Source organism: Pelodiscus sinensis, chromosome 1 (genome assembly GCF_052426305.1).
Source record: "Pelodiscus sinensis isolate ZL-2025 chromosome 1, ASM5242630v1, whole genome shotgun sequence".
Taxonomy (NCBI): Eukaryota; Metazoa; Chordata; order Testudines; family Trionychidae; genus Pelodiscus; species Pelodiscus sinensis.
In genome coordinates this window covers 38,850,680-38,871,742 of record NC_143052.1, presented here as the reverse complement: position 1 = coordinate 38,871,742, position 21,063 = coordinate 38,850,680, and the positions used below count along the sequence as shown (strand labels likewise).

The window sequence follows — 21,063 nt, the reverse complement described above, 5'->3', positions numbered from 1 at the left end:
TTTAATTATGTTGATATTGAATTATATTTTATTTGTCTTAACTTGAGATTAATATTCTAAAAAGACATTGGAAACAAGGACTAGCGAGTAGATTACAACCCGGAAGAGCCAGGTTCGGGCGATCTGCGCATGTGCAGATCGCTGGACAGCGTAGCTGACGAGCGGGGTTTGCTGCAGCTTGGCGAGCCCTAATCATACGTATTGACTTATTCTTCCTTTTGTATAAATATATATTATTTCTCGGTATAAAACTACATTAAAAATAACTCCAGAATATTTAGACATTAAATCAGTGATTCTTCCTGACCACATGCTGTGTGGGGTCAATTATGTTACCAGATGATAATTTGACTCTGATTAGGGATGTGCATTGACAAAAGCATTAAGATAAACATTTACTCAAGCTTTAAAGTAACTGTTTCAATTCATGTTGGTTTGATTTTGACTAAAATTATCTGGTAAATAGTATCGTTTCTTTTAAAATAGTCAGGTTTGCCTTAGTTTTTACTAAAGAAAATCATAACTGTTCTGTGCAAGGCAAGTTTTGTATTTTCTCTGTTGCTGCCATTTTAAAAAATTCCATTCCTAGATTTTTACCAGTTTTCTTTCTGCACCAGAATCAACAAAAACACAAAAGAATATTAACATTAATTACAAAATGCATCAAAATATTAGAGTATTGAGACTTAAATGTTTTGCCAAAAACATAAACTATATACAGTCTTTTATAAGATTGCAAAATAAAGACAGCATTACTCTATTTATAGTGTAAATGAATTTGTGTGTAATAACTTGAAACACATTGGAATTAAATGATGTCACAATAGGATGTACTGTACATTCCTTGGTCACTGTTATGCATCTTTGATCTGTCAGTAGGCTAAAAATTAAGGATGCAATTCTGCAAAGCAGTTAAGCACTGATCCAAAGTCAAGTGAAGTAAATTAAAAGACTCACGCTGAGCTCTTTGAGTTTTGTGTATCTACGTAAGGATTAAAGATCTGGTTGAACTACGTCACCTGTCTCTCAGACTTGTGGACTTGGGTTGTAGTGCAAAAAACAGCTGTGTAAATAGATGTTCAGTCTCCTGGGCTGTGTCCAGACTCCATGCCTCCGTCGACGGAGGCATGTAGATTAGCCAGCTCGGAAGAGGGAAATGAAGCCGCGATTAAAATAATCGCGGCTTCATTTAAATTTAAATGGCTGCCCCGATCTGCCGATCAGCTGTTTGTCGGCAGATCGGGAGAGTCTGGACGCGATGCCCCGACAAAGAAGCCTTTCTTCATCGACACAGGTAAACCTGGTTTCACGAGGCTTACCTGTGTCGATGAAGAAAGGCTTCTTTGTCGGGGCATCGCGTCCAGACTCTCCCGATCTGCCGACAAACAGCTGATCGGCAGATCGGGGCAGCCATTTAAATTTAAATGAAGCCGCGATTATTTTAATCGCGGCTTCATTTCCCTCTTCCGAGCTGGCTAATCTACATGCCTCCGTCGACGGAGGCATGGAGTCTGGACACAGCCCTGCTGGAGAATGAGTGCTGGGATCCTCCCCCTTGTACTGTCTTAGAGCTCAGGCTCCAGTCAAAGTCCCCAAATCTAGATTATTTTTCAGCCCTAGAGTCCAACTCAAATAATCTGGGCCAGCCGTAAACATTGTACCCCTGTGTAGACATACTCTAAGTGACTTTATTCAAAAGTGTACCAATATTTGTCCTTCCTTCATTTCTAACACTTTTTTTGTTTGAGGAAACATTCAGAACTGGGTTATTTTGAAATATTATCCTGTTTACTGTGCTATAATAAATAGTATATCAGGTGGAGTATCTGATTTTAGGTTAATTATTTTTAGTCCATCTTCCTGTTTCTCTTTCATGTTGATTTACATTCCTTTGATTTACAAAGGTAGAAGGCAGAGCTGATTGTCTGTTAAGCAACATTTTAAATAATCCCTAAAACTTCCTGGTAACCAAATTAGGAGCATATTACAAGCGGAGTAAAAGTTCAAACAACCCTTGAGTTTTCACTAACACCCCATCCAGCAGAGACTTCCATGAGACTACTCACAATTTTTAAAATTAAGCATGTGCATAAATCTTTGCAGGATTAAGTGATATTTTCTATAGTATCTGATCCAGTATAAAATATTTGCTTTGCTGTCATTACTAATGTGAGTTCAGTTACTTCCAGGATCAAGTCTACAGATTAGTATTCAAAATGAAACACCTGTGTAGTGAGAAATTAAAGAATGTTTCAGCTCTATGCAGTCACTTCTAGTTTTGGCACAACGCAGAAGTGACCTTTCTGAAATGTGATGTTGGGTCTAGATCAGTGCAAATAATTGATTGAAGTAAAAATGTGATTTTTTTTTTCAAATTCTGAACTCTTGCTATGCCATAAAACAATACTAGTGAATACAATTACTGTGGGTTTACACAGGTGTAACATCAGAATTTGATCCACAATTCAAAGCTGTATTTTTTTACTGAGACTCTGGAATGGTTTTAAAAAAATATTTCCACTCACTTAAAAAAAATCAAATCAAGCATTTCCTGCCTAGTTTGCCAACTTTTTTTCTCTAGTTAAAACTGAGTTATAATTGTTTTTCTCTTTTCATTGTATGTGAGTAGGTATTTCATATTGAAAACAGTGGAGCAGCATGAACAGCTAGCCTTTTCTAAACTACTGAAGCAGACCAGGAAAAATACAGGCATCGGAAAGGACAAATGTTCTATAATACAATCCCTCAGGCTTTATGGACAGATTCTGGGAGGACTTCAAGGTTTGAACTCTTTGGACTAGAATAGTAATCATTAAAATCATCACAAATTGTTTGCCACTAAGACTGTGAAAGACATGACTAAAAAGCCTTTTTGGCAGTTTGGAGCAGTGGTGGGCTAACTTGCAGCTGGCGGGCCATATGCAGCCCATCAGGGTTCTATGTGAGGCCCATGCACCTCCCCTCTGCCCTCTTCCACTGAGTCTTTCATGTTCTGGGTTCCTGCACTTACCTACTCCTTCTCCTCCATCCCAGCACTTTCAGAGTGCTATGAATCACCCATCTTCGATCCTCCCCCTTCTTCCCAAAGCTTTGAATGCTGCAAATCAACTGACTTGTGGCATTCAGAGTCTGAGGAGGAGGAGGAGCAAGGATGGGATGTGAATCAACTTATTCATGTTGTTCTGGAAATGCTTGGAGGGATGGGGCATGTCCAGGGGAGGAGTCAGGGAAGAAGCCAGGTGGCGGTTTGAGGGAAGGGTGGAATGGAGGCGGATCCTGCAGCAGAGGGGAGAATTGAGCAACCCCTAGCAAAATGAGTAGTGAGACACCATTTAAAGCAAGGGCATGTGTGAGGTGCTTGTGATTGCACACACAAAATTGTAAGTTGTGTGCTCCCTCTGCTTGTTACTTTTGCTGGTAATTTAATTTGCCCTTAGTGGATCACTTCGTGTTTGAAAGGCATGGATAAAGAAGGAGGATCAAGTGCAATGTATTTAATCTTATTCTTAGGGTCATGCTTAGTGCACATGCCCGATTTCAATCTTGCAGTCCACTGAGATGAAGGGCCACTCATGGGCCACACTCACTAACCTTAGTTGCCCTTTACTGACATGGAGTCTGAGCACCACTGTTAGTGGATATATATTCTTAGACCCTGTTTCTGCAGAGAGAACTGTGCACAGCTCTATTTAAATCAGTGGGGTTCTACTGGGGAGCAGGGGGTTTGCCTGTGTAGAGCCAATCTCAGGACCAGAGCTTTAGATTGTTCCCAACCTCTAGTGATGCACACCTAAGCTGGGACCCTCAAATGTACTCAACATTGTCTTAAATCAATTGGAGCAAAAGTAGGCTAGCACTCAATATTCTTAAATTACAACTTTCATGTTTTTGGAGCTAGACACATTTTGCTAACTTTTATTAAAACTCTCCCTTTTTTTGTTTCTCCTTCCATGCTTATCTCTTTAAAAAAAATCTTTTTTACATTTGTTTTTTTTAGAAACCCAGACAGTAGGATTGCTTCACAGGTGTCATTACGCTATGCATATTTAAAATCCGTTATGCTCAAAATGCTTGGACCATTTCCTTGCTCCTAATTTGCAATCTTGCGTGCACACTTCTGCCTTGGTGGAGCATATGTGCTCTCTTCAGATTGTTTCTCTCTCCTTAAAACAAACCTGTCATCAATCTCTGTGTGGAGTTCACATTGGCATTCTGTAGGGAAGAGGATTTTTTTGTCTTCAGTATACTAGCAGGCAATTGTCCCACTTATTTTCTAAAATAGTTTGGAACCATGGAAGTAGCCTGTTTTGGAAGTTTAACAAATGACAATTCATTACGTCCTCTGAATTGTCAAGTGCTGCTTGGGTTCATTCTTCAGTTACTACAGGTCTAGCTACACACTCAGTCCCATAACAGTTGAGTGTCTTCCAGGAGTGGACTGGCATGGTGGGATATCAGGAATTTCCCGGGGGGCCGTTCTCTGAGGACCAGCTGGTGGCTGCTAGAGGAGGAGGGGGATTGTGACAGGGCACTGCAGCCCTGCATTTTAAATTCCCCAGAGCTGGCCATGTACGGGGCACTTTGGGGCCAAGGGAGCGCATGCATGGCATGCTCAAACGCTGCGCAGCAGCTGAGAGGGGAGACACCCGGGCGTGGTGTGACATCACACCCGGGGCTTTAAAACTGCCTGGCCCAGAGTTGCACTGCACGGCCCAGCTTCTGTTCTGGAGCCCCTGAAGCAGCTGGGGCCAGGGCTGCGAGGACTTCTGGGGCCCGATCACAGACTCCAGCGGGTGTGTAGAGGGAGGTGTTAGGAGAGGGGATGAGGAGGGGTACCTCACATGATCAGAGTGGGGCTACTGGAGGAGTGGGCACGGGGAGAGGGGCTGGTGGAGGAGGGGAGGTTGCAGGAGGGCTGAGGGCAGTGAGAAGGGCAGGAGTCAGGACAGTAGAGGAGGGTGAGGGGTTGGGGGGCAGCAGGCACCGGGGAGCTGATGGAGCAAGGGGAGGAGACATGGCAGCAGAGGGAAAAGGTAGAGGTTTATAAGAGATTTATTAATAACTTGGGTGCCACAGTGGCACATCCAGATAAGCCACAAACTCAGTACTGGTGCACAACACAAAATTCATTCTGCTCATGGGAGGAAACTCTTAGAGGGAACACTTCCCCCAACCTCTCCGCCCCCGAGTTAATATCATACACATTGGGTTAATGCAATTGCAGGATAGTTGCATGAGGGAAGTTTGGTGGGGGGCCAAACTAATCCATATTGGTAGGAAGATGTTGGGAAAAGTCCTTAGAGAGGGGTCACATAACACCTTTTACTTCTGGTCATGTGTCCATCTTGCCCTGAGTGTGTTACCTCCAGAGGCCTGGCTAATGGGAGTCAGGGGCGTGGTTAACGGGCCAGGGGTGTGGCTAATGGGGTCAAAGAGTAAATTTTTAAAAAATTCTTTGAGATAAAGTGGGCTGTTCTCAATCCATTTCCCGGGCCTATTTTGATTGCCAGTCCTCCCCTGGTGTCTTCTCTACAGATGTAGGGCATAATCAACTGAAAGAAACAGCATCAGATGCATGCTCAAATGAAATCTCTGCCCCCAGTTCCTGTGGACTGTCCCTTGCCCCCAGAGGACTATGGATGTACAAGTGAACTCTTGAAGTGATTTCTAACTTATAGAATGAGAGGGTACATTCAAACTCTGCAAGAGCATTCAACACTGCATTCTGTAATTTTCTGGAATAGAGTTGGTTTCCAGAAAGGCTGAATGCATATTTTATTCTTTTGGGTCACTTTCTGCAAGTATTGAATAACATGGCTTTCTATAACCCTTTCTTTGTGCTGCAAAAGTTTGAGGTACTCTAATATATGATTTGTGGGAATAACTGTACAGCTTCCCTATGGTGCCAGAGATTCTTGTGAGCATTTCTTGTAGTTTGCTTGATGGTCACTTGTCACAGCTTATCTTAAATTGAGGTGGGAACCCACAATTTTTGTTGGCCTAGGGTTGTAATGGTGATTGAGGCCTCTCAGAGCTACTTTAATGGAAGTCACTCTGCATCCCCTTTACTGCAGTGAAGAATGCTAATCTCTTAACTTAAGCATATAAGGCTTTTAATGAAACTCAATTTGAGCAGTTGGTTTGCAGCTAATCCCAAAGTGCTGAATGGAGGCCATCAGTTAGTTTCCAGAGAGCTTAACCAACCTTTTAAAAATATGGGGTACTAATAAATAAATCTTCATTAAAGGAAACTGCATAGCAATTACTTAGAAGAATGGAGGGTTTGGCATCCTTAGAAAGGTTGATAGTATCACCTCTTCTCTTTCTCCCCCTCATCGCCTTTCTCGTTGGCCAGTTTGAGGAATGATACTTTCTCTACTTCTCCAGGGGAAGTTGCTTACAACATAATTTTTGCCTGTTTACAATACAATCCCTTCCACAATATCCAGGCATTCACTAAGCAAGTGTGATTCAAATTCCATTGAACGGATTGCAAGGGGAAAGTCCCATCTCTTACATGCAGAGAATTTTAAAATTTGTCCTAGTCCCAAAAACATTTATAATTTTTTAAAAGGCTTTTCAAAATCAAGACATTTAGGGGGCAGTGAGTTGTACAGTCATTGATTATTTTAGTGGATCTTCAGAGTGGTGCACATATTCCCATACTCATCATACTGCTTTAGACTGGTTCTGCAACTTCTATGACGGTGTCCTGGCAGACACAGTGAATGAAATTATGGCCCCTTTTAAATAAATGCAGCTTTTGTCATTGACTTCACTGGGGCTAGGATTTCACCTCATACATTCAGAGAACTCATCACTGATAAGAGTAAATATAAACACATTGTTCAAGTTACAAGTAAAGTTACTTAAGTCCTTATGTTTTAGGTGATCAATACAACTCATCTTTGCTTTAGCAAGTATAAAGCAAGTGAGAAGCTCCACCCCAAAAAACACCCTGCCCCTCACTGATGTGGTCCCCTACTGAGAGACCGAAAGACACTCTCCATATTTCCCTTGCACACCAGAGCCTGGAAAGCCCAGGCTAGTAGATTGTGTGCTCCAGCCCTGTGGAGGGCTGTACATACAGGCGGTCCCCGAGTTACGTCGGATCCCTACATATGAATGGGGCTTTTCTCGCCGCGGAGGATGCGGGCGGCAGGACCGCTGTGCATCTGGGAAGTCCCGCCGCCCGCGTCCTCCGTGGCGAGAAAAGCCCCCCCCCAGCAGACCAGGCTTTTCTCGCCGACGCCTGGGGTAGAGCAGCTGGGGCGCTGCCGGGTTGGTCCCGCAGCGCCGCTCCTCAGCGCTATTGGACCAACCCGGCAGCATCCCAGCTGCTCTGCACCAGGCGTCCCCAAGTCAGCCGCTGCTGAAACTGACCAGCGGCTGACTACAGGAAGCCCAAGGCAGAGTTTCTCTGCCCCCAGGTTCCTGGAATCAGCCGCTGATCAGTTTCAACAGCGGCTGAATCTGGACGCCTGGGACAGAGCAACTGGGGCACTACCGGGTACGTCCCCGCAGCGCCGCACCTCGGCGCTATTGGACCAACCCGGCAGCGCCCCAGCTGCTCTACCCCAGGTGTTCCCAAGACAGCCGCTGCTGAAACTGACCAGTGGCTGACTACAGGAAGCCCGGGGCAGAGCAGCTCTGCCTTGGGCTTCCTGAGGTCAGCCGCTGGTCAGTTTCAACAGCGGCTGGATCTGGACGCCAGTTCCGACTTACATACAAATTCAACTTAAGAACAAACCTACAGTCCCTATCTTGTACATAACCCGGGGACAGCCTGTACTGATATGTTAGCTATACTGATCATCTGCTACCACAACATATGAGACTGTTTTCCTAAACTGAGAATCATTTATTCTACAGACTAGGTAAGATACAGGCAGAGCAATAAGTTTCTCCATACTACAGTAATGGCATGACTGCTATTGAAGTATTGCACTACTATAAAACACTTTAAAGGTACCACATTGAAATAAGACTGTTACCATGGATCAAAAAATTTGACCTGTAAGAATACCTTATTGAAACTAAATGTTGTATGGTGAACTTACTGCTCCCTATTTACCTCTCTTTGATTTGCAGATGAGATTTACATGGAACAACCTGAAAACCCAGACAACCCTTTGCAGTGCCCCATAAAACTGTATGACTTCTATTGTTTTAAATGGTAAGGGCTTATTTTCTACACTAGTTTAAAACATTTGATGGCTTTAAATAGCATTTCATCATATTAGCTATAACATCTTCAGCAGATCTCAGAGAAAGATTTTCTCTTACGATTGATTTTCCTCATTTAATAGTTGGACTTGACATTGCAACAAAGACCTCTCGCCAGATACAGACTGGAAGGGTTGGGTCACTAATATTTCAGACAGGAATGCCTAAAGCTCGCAACTTTTAGTGTGTGGGAACAAATAAGTCTTACTACATAATAAACAAGAAATTCAGTACTAATTTTACTCTTCAAAGGAGTCAAAACTATGTAGTATGTTGCTTAGTATAATTCAAATTTTCTTTATAGCCCCCAGGGTGCCAAAGGGCCGAGTGATACCTTCTATCTGGTCCCTGAACCAGTTGTGGCACCAAACAGTCCAATCTGGTACTCTGCTCAGCCTGTGAAAGTGGATGCGATGGAGCAGATGTTGACCAGAATTCTGATGGTCAAGGAAGTGCAGGAAGCACATGTGAAGACCCATATATCAGCATAGCATCAAGGACAAATGGATAAGTTACAACATTGCCCTTGTCACAAACTTGTAAATATTATATTTTGAGTAAGGCATGAAAGAATGTCTGTAGCTAACACTTTCTTTTACTAGTAATGATTGACTACTATGAGTAAATAGCATTTAACAGTACCAATCTGCTAAATTCCATAAAGTGGATTTCTTATTTTGTCCAACATAATTGTCTAATTTCTAGTAACATCTAAATAGGGACAGATGTGGATTCTAGTACTACTATGTAACACCAAGTAAATCAGAGTCCTAAACATGTCATTTTGTTTAATTTGTGAGTATGGAGCTCTTTAAACTAAATTGATAGTAGAAATTGTATATGAATTAAGTTTTTTTTAATCAAAGTCCTGAATGGAAATAGTAGTTATAGTGTAAAGTAATTTTACTCAGTGATTTGCTAATAGTGCAGTAGAAGCATAGTTTTCTCTCCAAAACAAGAATTACTTTAATTTTTTCCCTTTGTTTAAAAGGATACTTCCATGACTGGTCTGTTTGCAAAGGATTGACTTTGGGAAAATAGGCTTCCTACTTCTCCTACAGTATTAACAGTCTTAAAGGCCTTGTGGCTAATATTTGCACAAGGTTGGATAGCTTTCTTTAGTTAGTGAGGAAAGCATTTACCTCACTTCAAAAGCAATAAAAACACCAGAATCTCTCTGACTGTTCCTATTTCTAGGTTGGGGGTATGTTCATTGGTAGATTGTTCACTACATTCTTGAAGCTTTATTGCAGGGGTGAGAAACCTTTCTTTGGGAGGGGGGTCTGCACAAAAGTATAGAAGCAAAAACAAAGCCCTCATTGATGTGGCCCCCAATTGAGAAGACACTCCCCACATTCCCCTTGCATACTAGGGTCTAGGCAAGTAGATTTTGTAGGCCCCCTGCCTCTAGGATGGGCCAAAACTGAGTGGTTTAGTCTGTGGGAGGGGGCTTCCGGGAAGCAGGGTTGTAGTATGAGGTCTGGATGAGTGTGAGGGTGGGGGGCTGTGGGTTTGAAGCACCAGTGCAAGCTCCCTGGTACTGGGGGCGGGGAGCCCCAAGACTCAGGGGCTAGATCCAGAGAAGCTGGGGGTTGAATCTGGCCTTTGGGTTGTAAGTTCCCCACCCCTGCTTTATTGGAATCAACTGGGTATGTACAGAGGGCTTACATAACACACATTGATACAAATTTACTTCAGTGCCTTACTACAGCCTAGTCACTTCAGCATTGTAGCAGTGGCGGTAAAGTATCTTTTTGAGGTAAGTTTGCCTTTTTCCAGAGAGAATTTGTATATTCTTCACACTATAATACAATATAGATCATTAGTAAGAAAAATGGAGTTGGTTAGTGGAAGTATTTTTATACTATGTTCTTATTTACAAATTCAACACTAAATGTCTTGAAAATAAACTTTTTGCTTTTGAGAATTACATTTTAAACACAAAGCTGAAACAGTGACCAACTATTCTTGAATAGCTCACTAAAACCAGACTCAGACTATATTGCACATAAACAATAGGTTAAGATCACATTTTTTCAAAGGCTTATTGACTGAAGAAGAACCCTGCCATTTTATAATTGTACTATGAGTGGAGATAGTAGCTTTTGATCCAAGATGGGAGATATTTCTCACTTTCAATAGTAACATCTAATGCAGTGCATGACACCTAGTGCCAGCATGGCATCTAATCTGGTTTGTACCAGTATGTGCACATTCTTGTTCTCTCTGCATATACACATACACAACCTGCTGTAAATATCTAGAAAAACTTAAATGAAAGTGTTTGTTGCAAATGACCATTCTGAACATGTTTGTCTCCCATCTCTACTATGAAGAGAGACGGTAAGAGGGATAAGACTTAATAATCCAGTTCATCTCTGGTAATAAAAGCTTGTCCTGACAGCCATGTCCAAACTCATTTTCAATTACAAATGATCAGGCTTCTTTCCTTTCAGGAATAGCCACCCCCCCCCCCTTGTAAAGCGACGAACCTTTTCTGTCCATTTTAAATTCTTTCCTAATGTTCTCACTGTTATGCTTTCAGAATTACTTTCTTCAGAGTCAGACCCCTATTCCTTTAGTCATATTAGTCAAGCCGGCACAATCAATCCACCTATCTCTTTTGGAACTAGCTTTTCTCAGAGCTACATCTGGTTTGTCAAAGTGTACAGTGTTTGCTGGCCAGAACATCATAAATACAGTTGTCAAGAGCAAGTACCTGGGATTAGTTTCTGCTAAGATGAATAGCCTAATAGCTGCTTTGTAATGGGAGTCTAACTAGTATAGTTAGTAAACACATGATAATGATTGACAGCGAGAATAGGTCTTGAAATGAGCAATCATAAAAGGCTTGAGTCCTGCTTGTAGCAGCTACTTGCATGACCTCCCACTGCTTGTTCTAACCAAGGGATTGTAACAATCCTAAGGTTGAGCTAAGGTATTTTATACAGCAATCTCACTAGAGGATTAAATGCTGCTACTGTGGCTATAAAAAGCTTTATCCACACTGCCTTCAAATCATTCATAAGGAGTATATGAATATTGTAAACAGAAGGAAAAGAGCATTAGGATTCATCCATTCCTGTCTGTCAAACAGCTAATCTACAATGTCCATACCCTTCTTGATTGCTGAGACACCAGCCCAGGGACAGAAGGATGCAACAGGTCTATGTTGGCTCTCAAGCTGCTCAGCTTCCCCCTCAATTTATTCTTTGGAGATTTTTTTCTTCCATTATCTACCGAACTGGGACTTTATCACATCAGACAGATGGATGCTGGAGGAGGGCTATAGAGTCCCTCTGAAACAATTTCATTCCATATTCCTCACCCCTTTCATGCCTTCTCATGAAAGTCTCCTAAACTGAAGGTGTAATCTTTCCTGATTGTGCAGATGATAGCAGCAATTTCCCTGAATTTGCCCCAAAGAGGTTTTATTCTACTTCACACAGAGTCAGGTGAATGAAGATAATCTGTAGACCTGAAGTGTCTGAATATTTCTGTCTTTTTGTGGCATTTCAGAATACAGGCAGTCCCCAGGTTACGCGGATCTGACTTATGTCAGATCCGTACTTACGAACGGGGCTTTTCTCGCCCCGAAGGACGTGGGCGGCGGGACCGTCCAAACATGCTGTGGTCCCGCCGCCCGCGTCCTCTGGGGCGAGAAAAGTTGCTCTGCGTCTCCCTGGTCTGCTGGGTGCCCTCCCCCCAGCAGACCAGGGAAATGCGGAGCAAAGCCGCGGAGGACCCGGGCCCCCAGCAGACCAGGGAGACGCAGAGGAGACGCAGAGGCGTCTCGGTCCCGCCGCCCGCGTCACCCTGGTCTGCTGGGGGGGTGCAGCTAGTGCGCGCCTTCCCCCCCCCCCAACAGACCAGGCTTGTCTCGGGGACGTCTGTGGTAGAGCAGCTGGGGCGCTGCCAGTTGGCTCCGCAGCGCCGCTCCTCGGCGCTACTGGACCAACCCGGCAGCACCCCAGCTGCTCTGCTCCAGGTGTCCCCAAGTCAGCCGCTGCTGAAACTGACCAGCGGCTGACTACAGGAAGCCCAAGGCAGAGTTGCTCTGCCCCGGGCTTCCTGGAATCAGCCGCTGATCAGTTTCAGCAGCAGCTGACTTGGGGACGCCTGTGGTAGAGCAGCTGGGGTGCTGCCGGGTTGGTCCCCGCAGTGCCAAGGTGCAGCGCTGCGGGGACCTACCTGGCAGTGCCCCAGCTGCTCTGTCCCAGGCATCCAGATTCAGCTGCTGTTGAAACTGATCAGCGGCTGATTCCAGGAAGCTGGGGGCAGAGAAACTCTGCCTTGGGCTTCCTGTAGTCAGCTGCTGGTCAGTTTCAGCAGCAGCTGAATCTGGACAGTTCTGACTTACCTACAAATTCAACTTTAAGAACAAACCTACAGTCCTTATCTTGTACGTAACCCGGGGACTGCCTGTAGTGATCCTAGTAGGAACTGCTCCATCCTTAGATCCTGGGTCTTTGTTTTCAATCTCCAGGATGCATATCTTTATTAAGTATGCACCCATCTCAAAGACAATCATTAGCATGAATCATAACTTGTATCATGTCATCCCTTTTATCTTTTCATCTGGCCCAAGCATCTTTACAAAGGTCTTCATTGTCCACACAGCTTGCCGCCTCAGTGCGGGAATAGCTCCACTTTCCTCATCTTAGTGACCCTCAAGGTTTCACTTTCTTGGGATCCAGCCAGCAACCAGAAATGGCCTTGAAAACCTGGAAACGTCTACTCTCACTGGTATAGTGCATAGACTTCATTAGACCCACTCTGTACTCAACTGCTAGGATCTATTTACCCACAGAAAGTTTTGTTGTGAAATCTTATCACTACCCTACTGTAGTACCGACAGTCCACAGCAGGAACTTGCCTATTGCCCTTTCAACGAATTGATGGATTTTCCATTGATTAATTGATAAGCAGGGGATCTGCAGTGGGGGGTTAGCTCCTGGCCCTGGGCGCTAACCCCACTGTGGCTCTGCCTTTTAAATGTATTAAGAGCCTAATGTTTTCTTCCACAATTTGGTGCTGAGACTCGGATGGCAACGCCTGATTGAAGACAGCGACAGTGGCTGCAGACTGCCCCCTTCATCCCCAGGGCACCAAATGAGAGATAAGAGACCTTTTGAAATCTCTACTGGGGTGTGGAGGAGGACTGCCTGTAGGGTCGTTGCTTCTTGCAGGCTCAGGCCATCCGAACTTCTTGAATCTGCAACAAGGTCAGAAGCAAAGTAGTTCCGGGGAGGTTGTTTTGCTACCCCCGAGTAGGCCTAAGTTTATGCAGTGCTGGGAACTGCTGTGGTTTTGGTGGTGCCGCCCCGGGTACGGGAAGAAAATTGTATTGCGTCCGGACATAAGGCACCTAGGTTTATGCAGTGCGGGAAACTGCTGTGGTTCTGTGTGTGTGTGTGTGGGGAAAGTGTTGGTTGCCGCCCCAAATATGAATGAGGTCCATAAAGAGAGATGCATCTAAATGTGGGAGGAAAACTTCTGTGTGAAAAGCATGCTGAGTGTGAATGTAATGAGTGGAGTATGAATGCCGCTGCCCAGGTCTCTGAGAAGTAAGCAGATTCCAGCAGCACCAGGGCTTTCCCACAAGGGAGTTCTGAATGCAAGGGGGGGTCAGCCGAACCTTGAGCCCAAGTGGATATGTGAGGGAGTGACGACTCCCCTTATTTCATGACTGTTTCAAGGAAAAAAAAGAGGAAAAGTTTGCTCCTCTGACACCGCCAAAGCCCAAAGATTTCTGACTACAAAAGGACATTAAGAACTGACCTTGGTGAAAGAAGCGAAGTATTGTATATTGCCAAGGAGAAACGTGTGGGAGTGGTTTGGGTTTCTCCCTTTGATTTGGACTCTGTGCTTACGGACGGGTACCATCAGCATGTACCTGCCCTCCCCGATTGGTTTTAGATGCAATTAACCCTTAAGTTCCAAATACTCTTTAATTGGATTACCTTAGTACTCGACTGATACCAAAATCTGCGTTCACCAGAGGTCCAAAGAAATCTCTGAAAATCCATTTAATCCATAGCACATTCTCTCTGGTGTATTAATTATGATATGTTGTGTTATGTTACTAAAATTATAGAACAGCCCCATCCTAGAATTATATTGGGGATATTAATGATTATATTGCTTTTGCTTATTAAAGGTTTTGTATTTGATTGTTGTTGTAAAAGATGTAGTAATAGAAATAGCTTTTGTTTGTACTAATTATGTAATGTATAATGAAAATAAAGGTTTAGAAAGATAGTTGTGCTGTAAGCACAAAAGGGGGGACTGTGGAGGCAGGAAAAGGGAATGAGGGAATTTGTGTGCAGCCATCTTGGTCTTGTTAACAAGAGAGCAAGAGTCAGGCTAAGTCTGTGGCCTGACAACGCGAGATCTGTAAATAGACGCTGCCTTTGCCCCTCGCCTCCATACGGAGATAAGGATAGAATGCTGACTCTGGCAGGGACCTTGAGATAAGGAGCATCTGGGTGGAACTAAAATAACTGTTAGTCATTGGTGTTTGTAATGGGAAGGAGACTAGTTGTTATTACATGTAATGGACAGTATATAAACTGCTTCATAATTGCTTGTATTTGAAGATCTGCTTTGTGTGTGTGTGTGTGTGTGTGTGTGTGTGTGTGTTTGTTCCCCCCCCTCCCCCCCAACCAGTTTTTCCCTGGCTGCAGCTCCTAATAAAACTGCCTCTGGCTACTTTTGTTGCTTACAAACAGAGTGAGGACAATGTTTTCTTCCACAGCACTTAATACATTTAAAAGGCTGAAGTACATCAAGGGGACCAGGTGTGAGTTGGGCCAGCTGATTCCTAGCTTGGGCTGGGTCCCCCTGCTGTGCACCAGTCTTAATGGTAAAAAAGCTGGAGTGCAGCAGGGGATGGGGTGAGAAGGAGGGGTGGGAGCCTGGCATGAGCTGGGAATCAGCTATCCTGGCTCATAGCAGGTCCCTGCTACCCCCTTACCTCCCCTGCCCCAGCAGAGATGGTTCTGGGGAAGCTGGCTCCCCGCAGCTCCTGCTCCCTTTCCCTTACTGCCTCTGACAGAATGTAGTCACACCTCTAACCACAATCTATCCCAATAAGTTTTCTGCTCCCGCAACTGGTGAATGGATCTTTTCAAGGTTTGTATTAAAGTAACATTTTTTTTGCATCCATTTAGTTTGAATGATCATTACTGTGGACATCTCCTTGCTGGACTAAGTTGCCTGCCTCCAAGGGTCCATAGGTCAGATTAAAGGAGCTTCTGTCCACATTAACATTCTCAAACTCAGGTTACCCCCCTCCCCCCAAAAGGAATTTTGTTGGCCCTAGCCTCTTGCCCCTTTAAGTGTTTTTGTTAGCCCTGAAAATGTGTACTTTGGAAAAGTATTAAGGTCACAAGTATAACCTGTTGACAAAGTAAGTGGCATAAGCAATATATTTTTCCACTTGAAGTATTTTATTAATGTAAGCAAAAGTTACTCAGGGTTATATGCCCTCCTTACTGTTTTTCCTCCCCCTCCCCTGTTCCTACTCTGCCACTGCTCCACTCCTACTCCATCCCTCAACTTAAGTTCTGCTGTGCCCCCAGGGGACTACTGGGACAGGGCTTGGTGATGGCAGCAGGGTTTGGGCCTCCCCCCACTCACCTGGGTGACGGAAAGCAAAGTGACCGGGCCCCCAGCTCGCTATGCTTCCCCAAGCCTGGGTCCCAGCTGTGTTGCTCAGGGATGCTCTGCTTCCTATGCCCCAGTAAAGTGGAATGAGCTGGCTGGGAGAGCATGGAGTGGGGCAGGCTGCTGGGTCACTCCACTTCCTATGGCTGTTGCTGGTAAATGCAGGGGGTGGCCTGACCCCTGGTGCCAGGCCCTCCAAGCATCCTCTAAGCCACTCTGAGTCCTGCATGCAGAGCCCCAAACTGTACAAGGGATGGGCTGGCTGTGTATAGTGGCAGTGCTACTGGAACTGGAATCAAACTTTGCAGCCAGAAGCACCCTCTGGTGTTTCTCAAGACAGCATACTGGGGGAGGAAGAGGAGTGGAAAGCATTCCCCAGCCTACTTTTGACCTCAGATGCATGGCAACCTGCATAAGGTGCTTCCAGAGTTGAAACATTTGGTTTGCCTGGGTGTGGACTGGTAGATATGACATTTGAATTAAATGTGGGCTTCTCTCACCCAGTAGAGGCAGTATTGGTGCTTATCACTAGTAGAATGACTGTGGACAGGAGCCACAGATCTTGAATCCTGGTGTCTTTGGCCTAATCCAGTGGGGTGTGTGAGAGAGAAGATTGGAACCAGAGTCCCCCAAACCAAATGAAAAACCAAACTATCAAGAAACAGCAAGAGACTAAATATATAGAGAATTTCTAAACTGTTTTCTTTTAAAAGTGCATCAGTGAAGATGGTAGCAGCTCTGCCTGTACAGTGGTGAGATGGCACTGGTGGCATGGTTGGTCTGCCCTGTACTTTATCACCTTTCCCATTTATTCAGCATTGGTAAGGCCACCTCTGGAGTATTGCATCTAGTTTTGGGCCACTCTTCTACAGAAAGGATGTGGACCTATTGGAGACGGTCCAGCAGAGGGCAACCAAAATGATCAGGGGCCTAGAGCACATGACCTACGAGGAGAAGCTACGGGATTTGGGTTTTTATTTAGTCTGCAGAAGAGAAGAGTGAGGGGGGATTTGATAGCAGCCTTCTACTTCCTGAAGGAAGGTTCCAAAGAGGATGGAGAGGCTGTTCTCAGTAGTGATGGTTGCAGAATACAGAGCAATGGTCTCAAATTACAGTGGGGGAGGTCCAGATTGGATTTCACTAGGAGGGTGGTGAAATCTCCATCCCTAGAGATTTTTAAGTCTCAGCTTGACAAAGCCCTCACTGGGATGACTTAGTTGGGGTTGGTCCTGCTTTGGGCAGAGGGCTGGACTCTATTACCTCCTGGGGTCTCTTCCAGCCCTAGGATTCTATGATCACCTTGGACAAAATTGCCAAGCAAAGGTGCATGCACAGAGTAACAGGCACTACTACTTTTACATTCTCTGTCTCCACAAGCATGGTGTACATAAACCCTGAGTAATTACAATAGGGCCTTGAACAATAAATGGATTAAAAACTCATTAAATGACCAATGGCATGGTACATTTATAAATGGGTAGTAAACAAATGGCTCTGATTCTAGTGGAATTCTATAGGAATTGATGCTTGGTCTTATATTTAACCTTTTTATGAAAGGGGAAAATTACTAAAGTTTGCAGATGACACAAATTGGAATATGGTAAATAATGAAGAGGACAGGTCACTCATAGATCAACCTGGATCATTTGTAAGCTGGGTTCAAACCAGCAATGTGTATTTCAGTATGGCAAATGTAAGATCTAAGAACAAAATTTAGGCCACGCTTAAAGCATAGATGCTATTCTGGGAAGCAATGACTCAGAAAAGGTGGATAATCCCCCAAACGTGATTTCAGTGTAGTCTAGACAAAGCCCAAGAGGTTTCAAAAGAGAATATGCAAATTCCCACAATTTGCATATCCTTTCAAAACTTCAGCATAGTCTAGATGAGCCCTTAGTGCGAGGCATGGCCAAAAAAAGTTAATATATGGTCCTGGGTTGTAGAACAATACAGAGTGGGAAGGTTATATTACCTCTATTTTTGGTACTGGTGCAGCTGCTACTGAAATTGTGTCCAATTTTAGTGGCCACTTTTCAATAAGGATTTTGAAATATTGAAGGATGACTGAAGACTTGGAAAACAGTTTACAATAAGATTACAGGAATGCAATCTCTTGTTTAGTAAAAGGATACCTGCTTAGTCTGCAAGTACCTACATGGGAGAACAGATGCTTGATAACAGGTGGTTCTTTAATCTAGCTGGCAAAAGCACAACAAGATTCAGCTAGATGTAAGGTGCAAATTTTAAGTGAGGGTGAGTAATCATTGCAACATCCCACCAGGACAAATGAGGGATTCTCAATCACTGGAAATTTTAATATCAAGATCTGATGTTCAATCAGTTATTGGAATTAAAGCAAAATTACTATAGGGGAATTCTATGGTATCAGTCATGTAGGTCAGACTAAGTGATCACAAAAGGTCAATTTATTAAATCTTAAACCCAAAACAATGTCTAGGGGCTATGCTCTAGTTCAGTCAAAAGAGTTACTGGGCTGCATACAGAAATTAGCACGTGAGTTTATGCAAGTAGTCAGACAAAGACAGTCTCTTTATTCTTCCATAAACTTCAGATTTTCCCCTAATACAGCGTATTCAAAAGCCTCATAACAGGCTATAGGACTTCATAAATCACTGATCAGATCTATTGTAGCAAGATTGTCATTTGTTTGCTTATTCAAGTAGGAAACAACCCAAAAAACCCTCAAGTTTTGAAAGTTGAAAGCAACAGAGAACTATAAGCCAGGGATGGGGAACCATTTTTAGGTCAAGGGCTACCAACCCACAGGAAAAAAAACATCAGTCAGAGCCACTCTAGTGAGAAACAAAAAACCCCAAACCTCACTGACCTGCTCTCCAAATGAGAAAAAAAATTCCTGCACCGGTGTTGCCCGCAACTTAGAAAGGCAGAAAAAGGCACTCAACTTGAGCGCTAACCCCAAGGGGGAGGGGGGGGGGGAAGGAAGGCTCAGGGATCATTCAGAGCTGCATAAACTCTTCAGGGGCTCAGGCCTAGTAGATTTTGTAGGGGCCCTGAGGCTCTGGGATATGGCAAAAATAAGGGTTGGGAGGGGAGGCTGCCAGGAAGCAGGGTAAGGGTATGTCATTTGGGCTGGAGGTAGGGAGCAGGCTGGGAGTGTAGGGTCTGGGCAGAAAATGGTAGGAGATTGGAACACTTACCTGGCACAGCTCCTGGGAGGAACACTGGTGGCTCTACACCTTCTTCCACCCCACTTGCAGGCACCAGTCCCCTCCCACCAGCCACAATTCCCATCAGTAGGAACAACGGGTGGATTCTACAATGCAGGGAAACTCCATCCATAGAGCCACTTCCTTCCACCTGCCAGGCAGAACCTATTGGCCAGATACAGCCCACAGCTTGCCTTGATCTGGCCCAGGAGGCTCACCCCTGAGTTTCATGAGCCAGATCAAGGCAAGCTGTGGGCTGGATGGGCCAGAGGTTTTCCATCCCTGCTATAAGCCTGGTACTTGTTGTGGGAATGCCTTTAATCAAAATCTTTGCTTAGTATAACACAGAAGCCCAATAAATAAAACAGCAGACAGACCAGGCTTGATCATATTATTAATATTTTTTTAATCTTTGAACAGCTGCACCACCACATTTTCATAAAAAAAATCACCAGAGCACTTACATTTGTACACCATACTACTTTATTTAAACTTTGGTTGGTGAATTTCTGAACATATTTTATCTCACTTAGACAGGAAAATAAGCCACTCATGTTTTGCATGTAAAAAAAAAGAATGCAAGCCATTCTCATATCGATGGACATGCTGAACATTTTTTTTTTAAAGGTTTGTTTGGAGTAGTCACTGCAGTGTTTTTCCACATTTACTGAAGACTGTCTGACTTGCTTCCTAAGTAACCCTTGTAATCTTTGTAACACTGCCTGCATTTAAAAAAAAAGTTGAGGTTAACATGTAATGCCTTATGTCACCTCTTTCTTTCTCTCTCCAATATGAGAGCCTGGAGAAAATTTAAGAACAGTGTAAAAAGGTAGCTCTGTTATAGGTTTTTGTGGTAGTTCAGCCAAAAGAGGCTAAGGTACATCTAGACTACATGCCTCTGGCAACAGAGGCATGTAGATTAGACTACCAGGCATAGGAAAATAAAGCGGCGATTTACATAATCGCAGCTTCATTTAAATTTACATGGCTGCCGTGCTGAGCCGATCATCTGTTTGTCGGCTCAGCGCCGTAGTCTGGATGTTCCGCGGTCGACATCAAAGGCATTTGTCGACCACCCAAGTATGCCTCCTGGGATGAGGCATATCTGGGTGGTCGACAAATGCCTTTGTCGACCCCCGCGCGTCCAGACTATGGTGCTGAGCCGACAAACAGATGATCGGCTCAGCGCGGCAGCCATGTAAATTTAAATGAAGTGGCGATTTAAATCGCTGCCTTATTTTCCTATGCGTGGTAGTCTAATCTACATGCCTCTGTCCCCAGAGACATGTAGTCTAGACGTACCCTAAGAGACCTTCAGAAGATAGAGATTTGTTACTCCAGGTGAGTTCAAGGAAAAAATGCTTTCTGGAAATGCAATAGCTTTCCTCAGAGAAAAATGCCAGCAACTAAAGAGAGGGGAAGAAGAAAGACAGAAATACTTGAAACTCTGAACACTATTTTGCTATAAAGCTTTATCAGAAGCCTGGACTGAAAGTTACCTGAGTCTGAACAGATACTGATACTACGAGAATTGTGAGGATTGCAGGGCAATGAGTAAGACATTACACAATTGTAGAATATTACAGATATAAAGTAAAACATAAAAATGGAAAAAAATTAGTTTTATTATGTTTTGAAAAGTCAAAAGGGTAATTTTATATTACACTATGCATAAACTTTAGATATTTATATTGTTTTGGTACAACAGGTAAGACTTAAGTTGGTACTGCAACTTTACCCAGATACAAAGGATATTCAACAAAGTTTTTTGTAGTTAAATGGAAAAAAAATCCTCTTACAGTTTAGGAATTCAAACTATTTAGAAAACAAGGCTGAAACGAGAGGTCCTGAACTTCTGTTTTGGATCAAATGCTTATCTTGTCTTCCCTTTCAGATGGAAAAAGTCTTTGGAAAAGTCACCTGATCATGTCCTGAACACCGGAAGCTAGTTATCTCTATGAATTAAAGTTAGAAATTGAAG

At 43.8% G+C, this 21,063-nt stretch overlaps 2 protein-coding genes across 5 annotated transcripts in view; one reads left to right on the top strand and one right to left on the bottom strand.

Moving 5' to 3' along the window:
• The window catches only part of LOC102449763 (transcriptional regulator QRICH1-like), a 36,171-nt gene extending 27,106 nt beyond the window's left edge, over positions 1-9,065 (top strand). Inside the window, exons 6-8 of the mRNA XM_089778832.1 lie at positions 2,630-2,781; positions 8,092-8,176; positions 8,531-9,065. Of these exons, the coding sequence (XP_089634958.1) occupies positions 2,630-2,781; positions 8,092-8,176; positions 8,531-8,717 (424 nt within the window). The 3' untranslated portion in view covers positions 8,718-9,065. The remainder of the gene's footprint in view (positions 1-2,629; positions 2,782-8,091; positions 8,177-8,530) is intronic.
• Positions 9,066-20,689: 11,624 nt separating this feature from the next.
• MOV10L1 (Mov10 like RNA helicase 1) overlaps positions 20,690-21,063 on the bottom strand; it is a 105,700-nt gene continuing 105,326 nt past the window's right edge. For all 4 annotated transcript variants that reach the window (XM_075927999.2, XM_075928007.2, XM_075927992.2 and 1 more), the window contains one exon: positions 20,690-21,037. In XM_075927999.2, the coding sequence (XP_075784114.2) occupies positions 21,028-21,037 (10 nt within the window). In that variant the 3' untranslated portion in view covers positions 20,690-21,027. The remainder of the gene's footprint in view (positions 21,038-21,063) is intronic.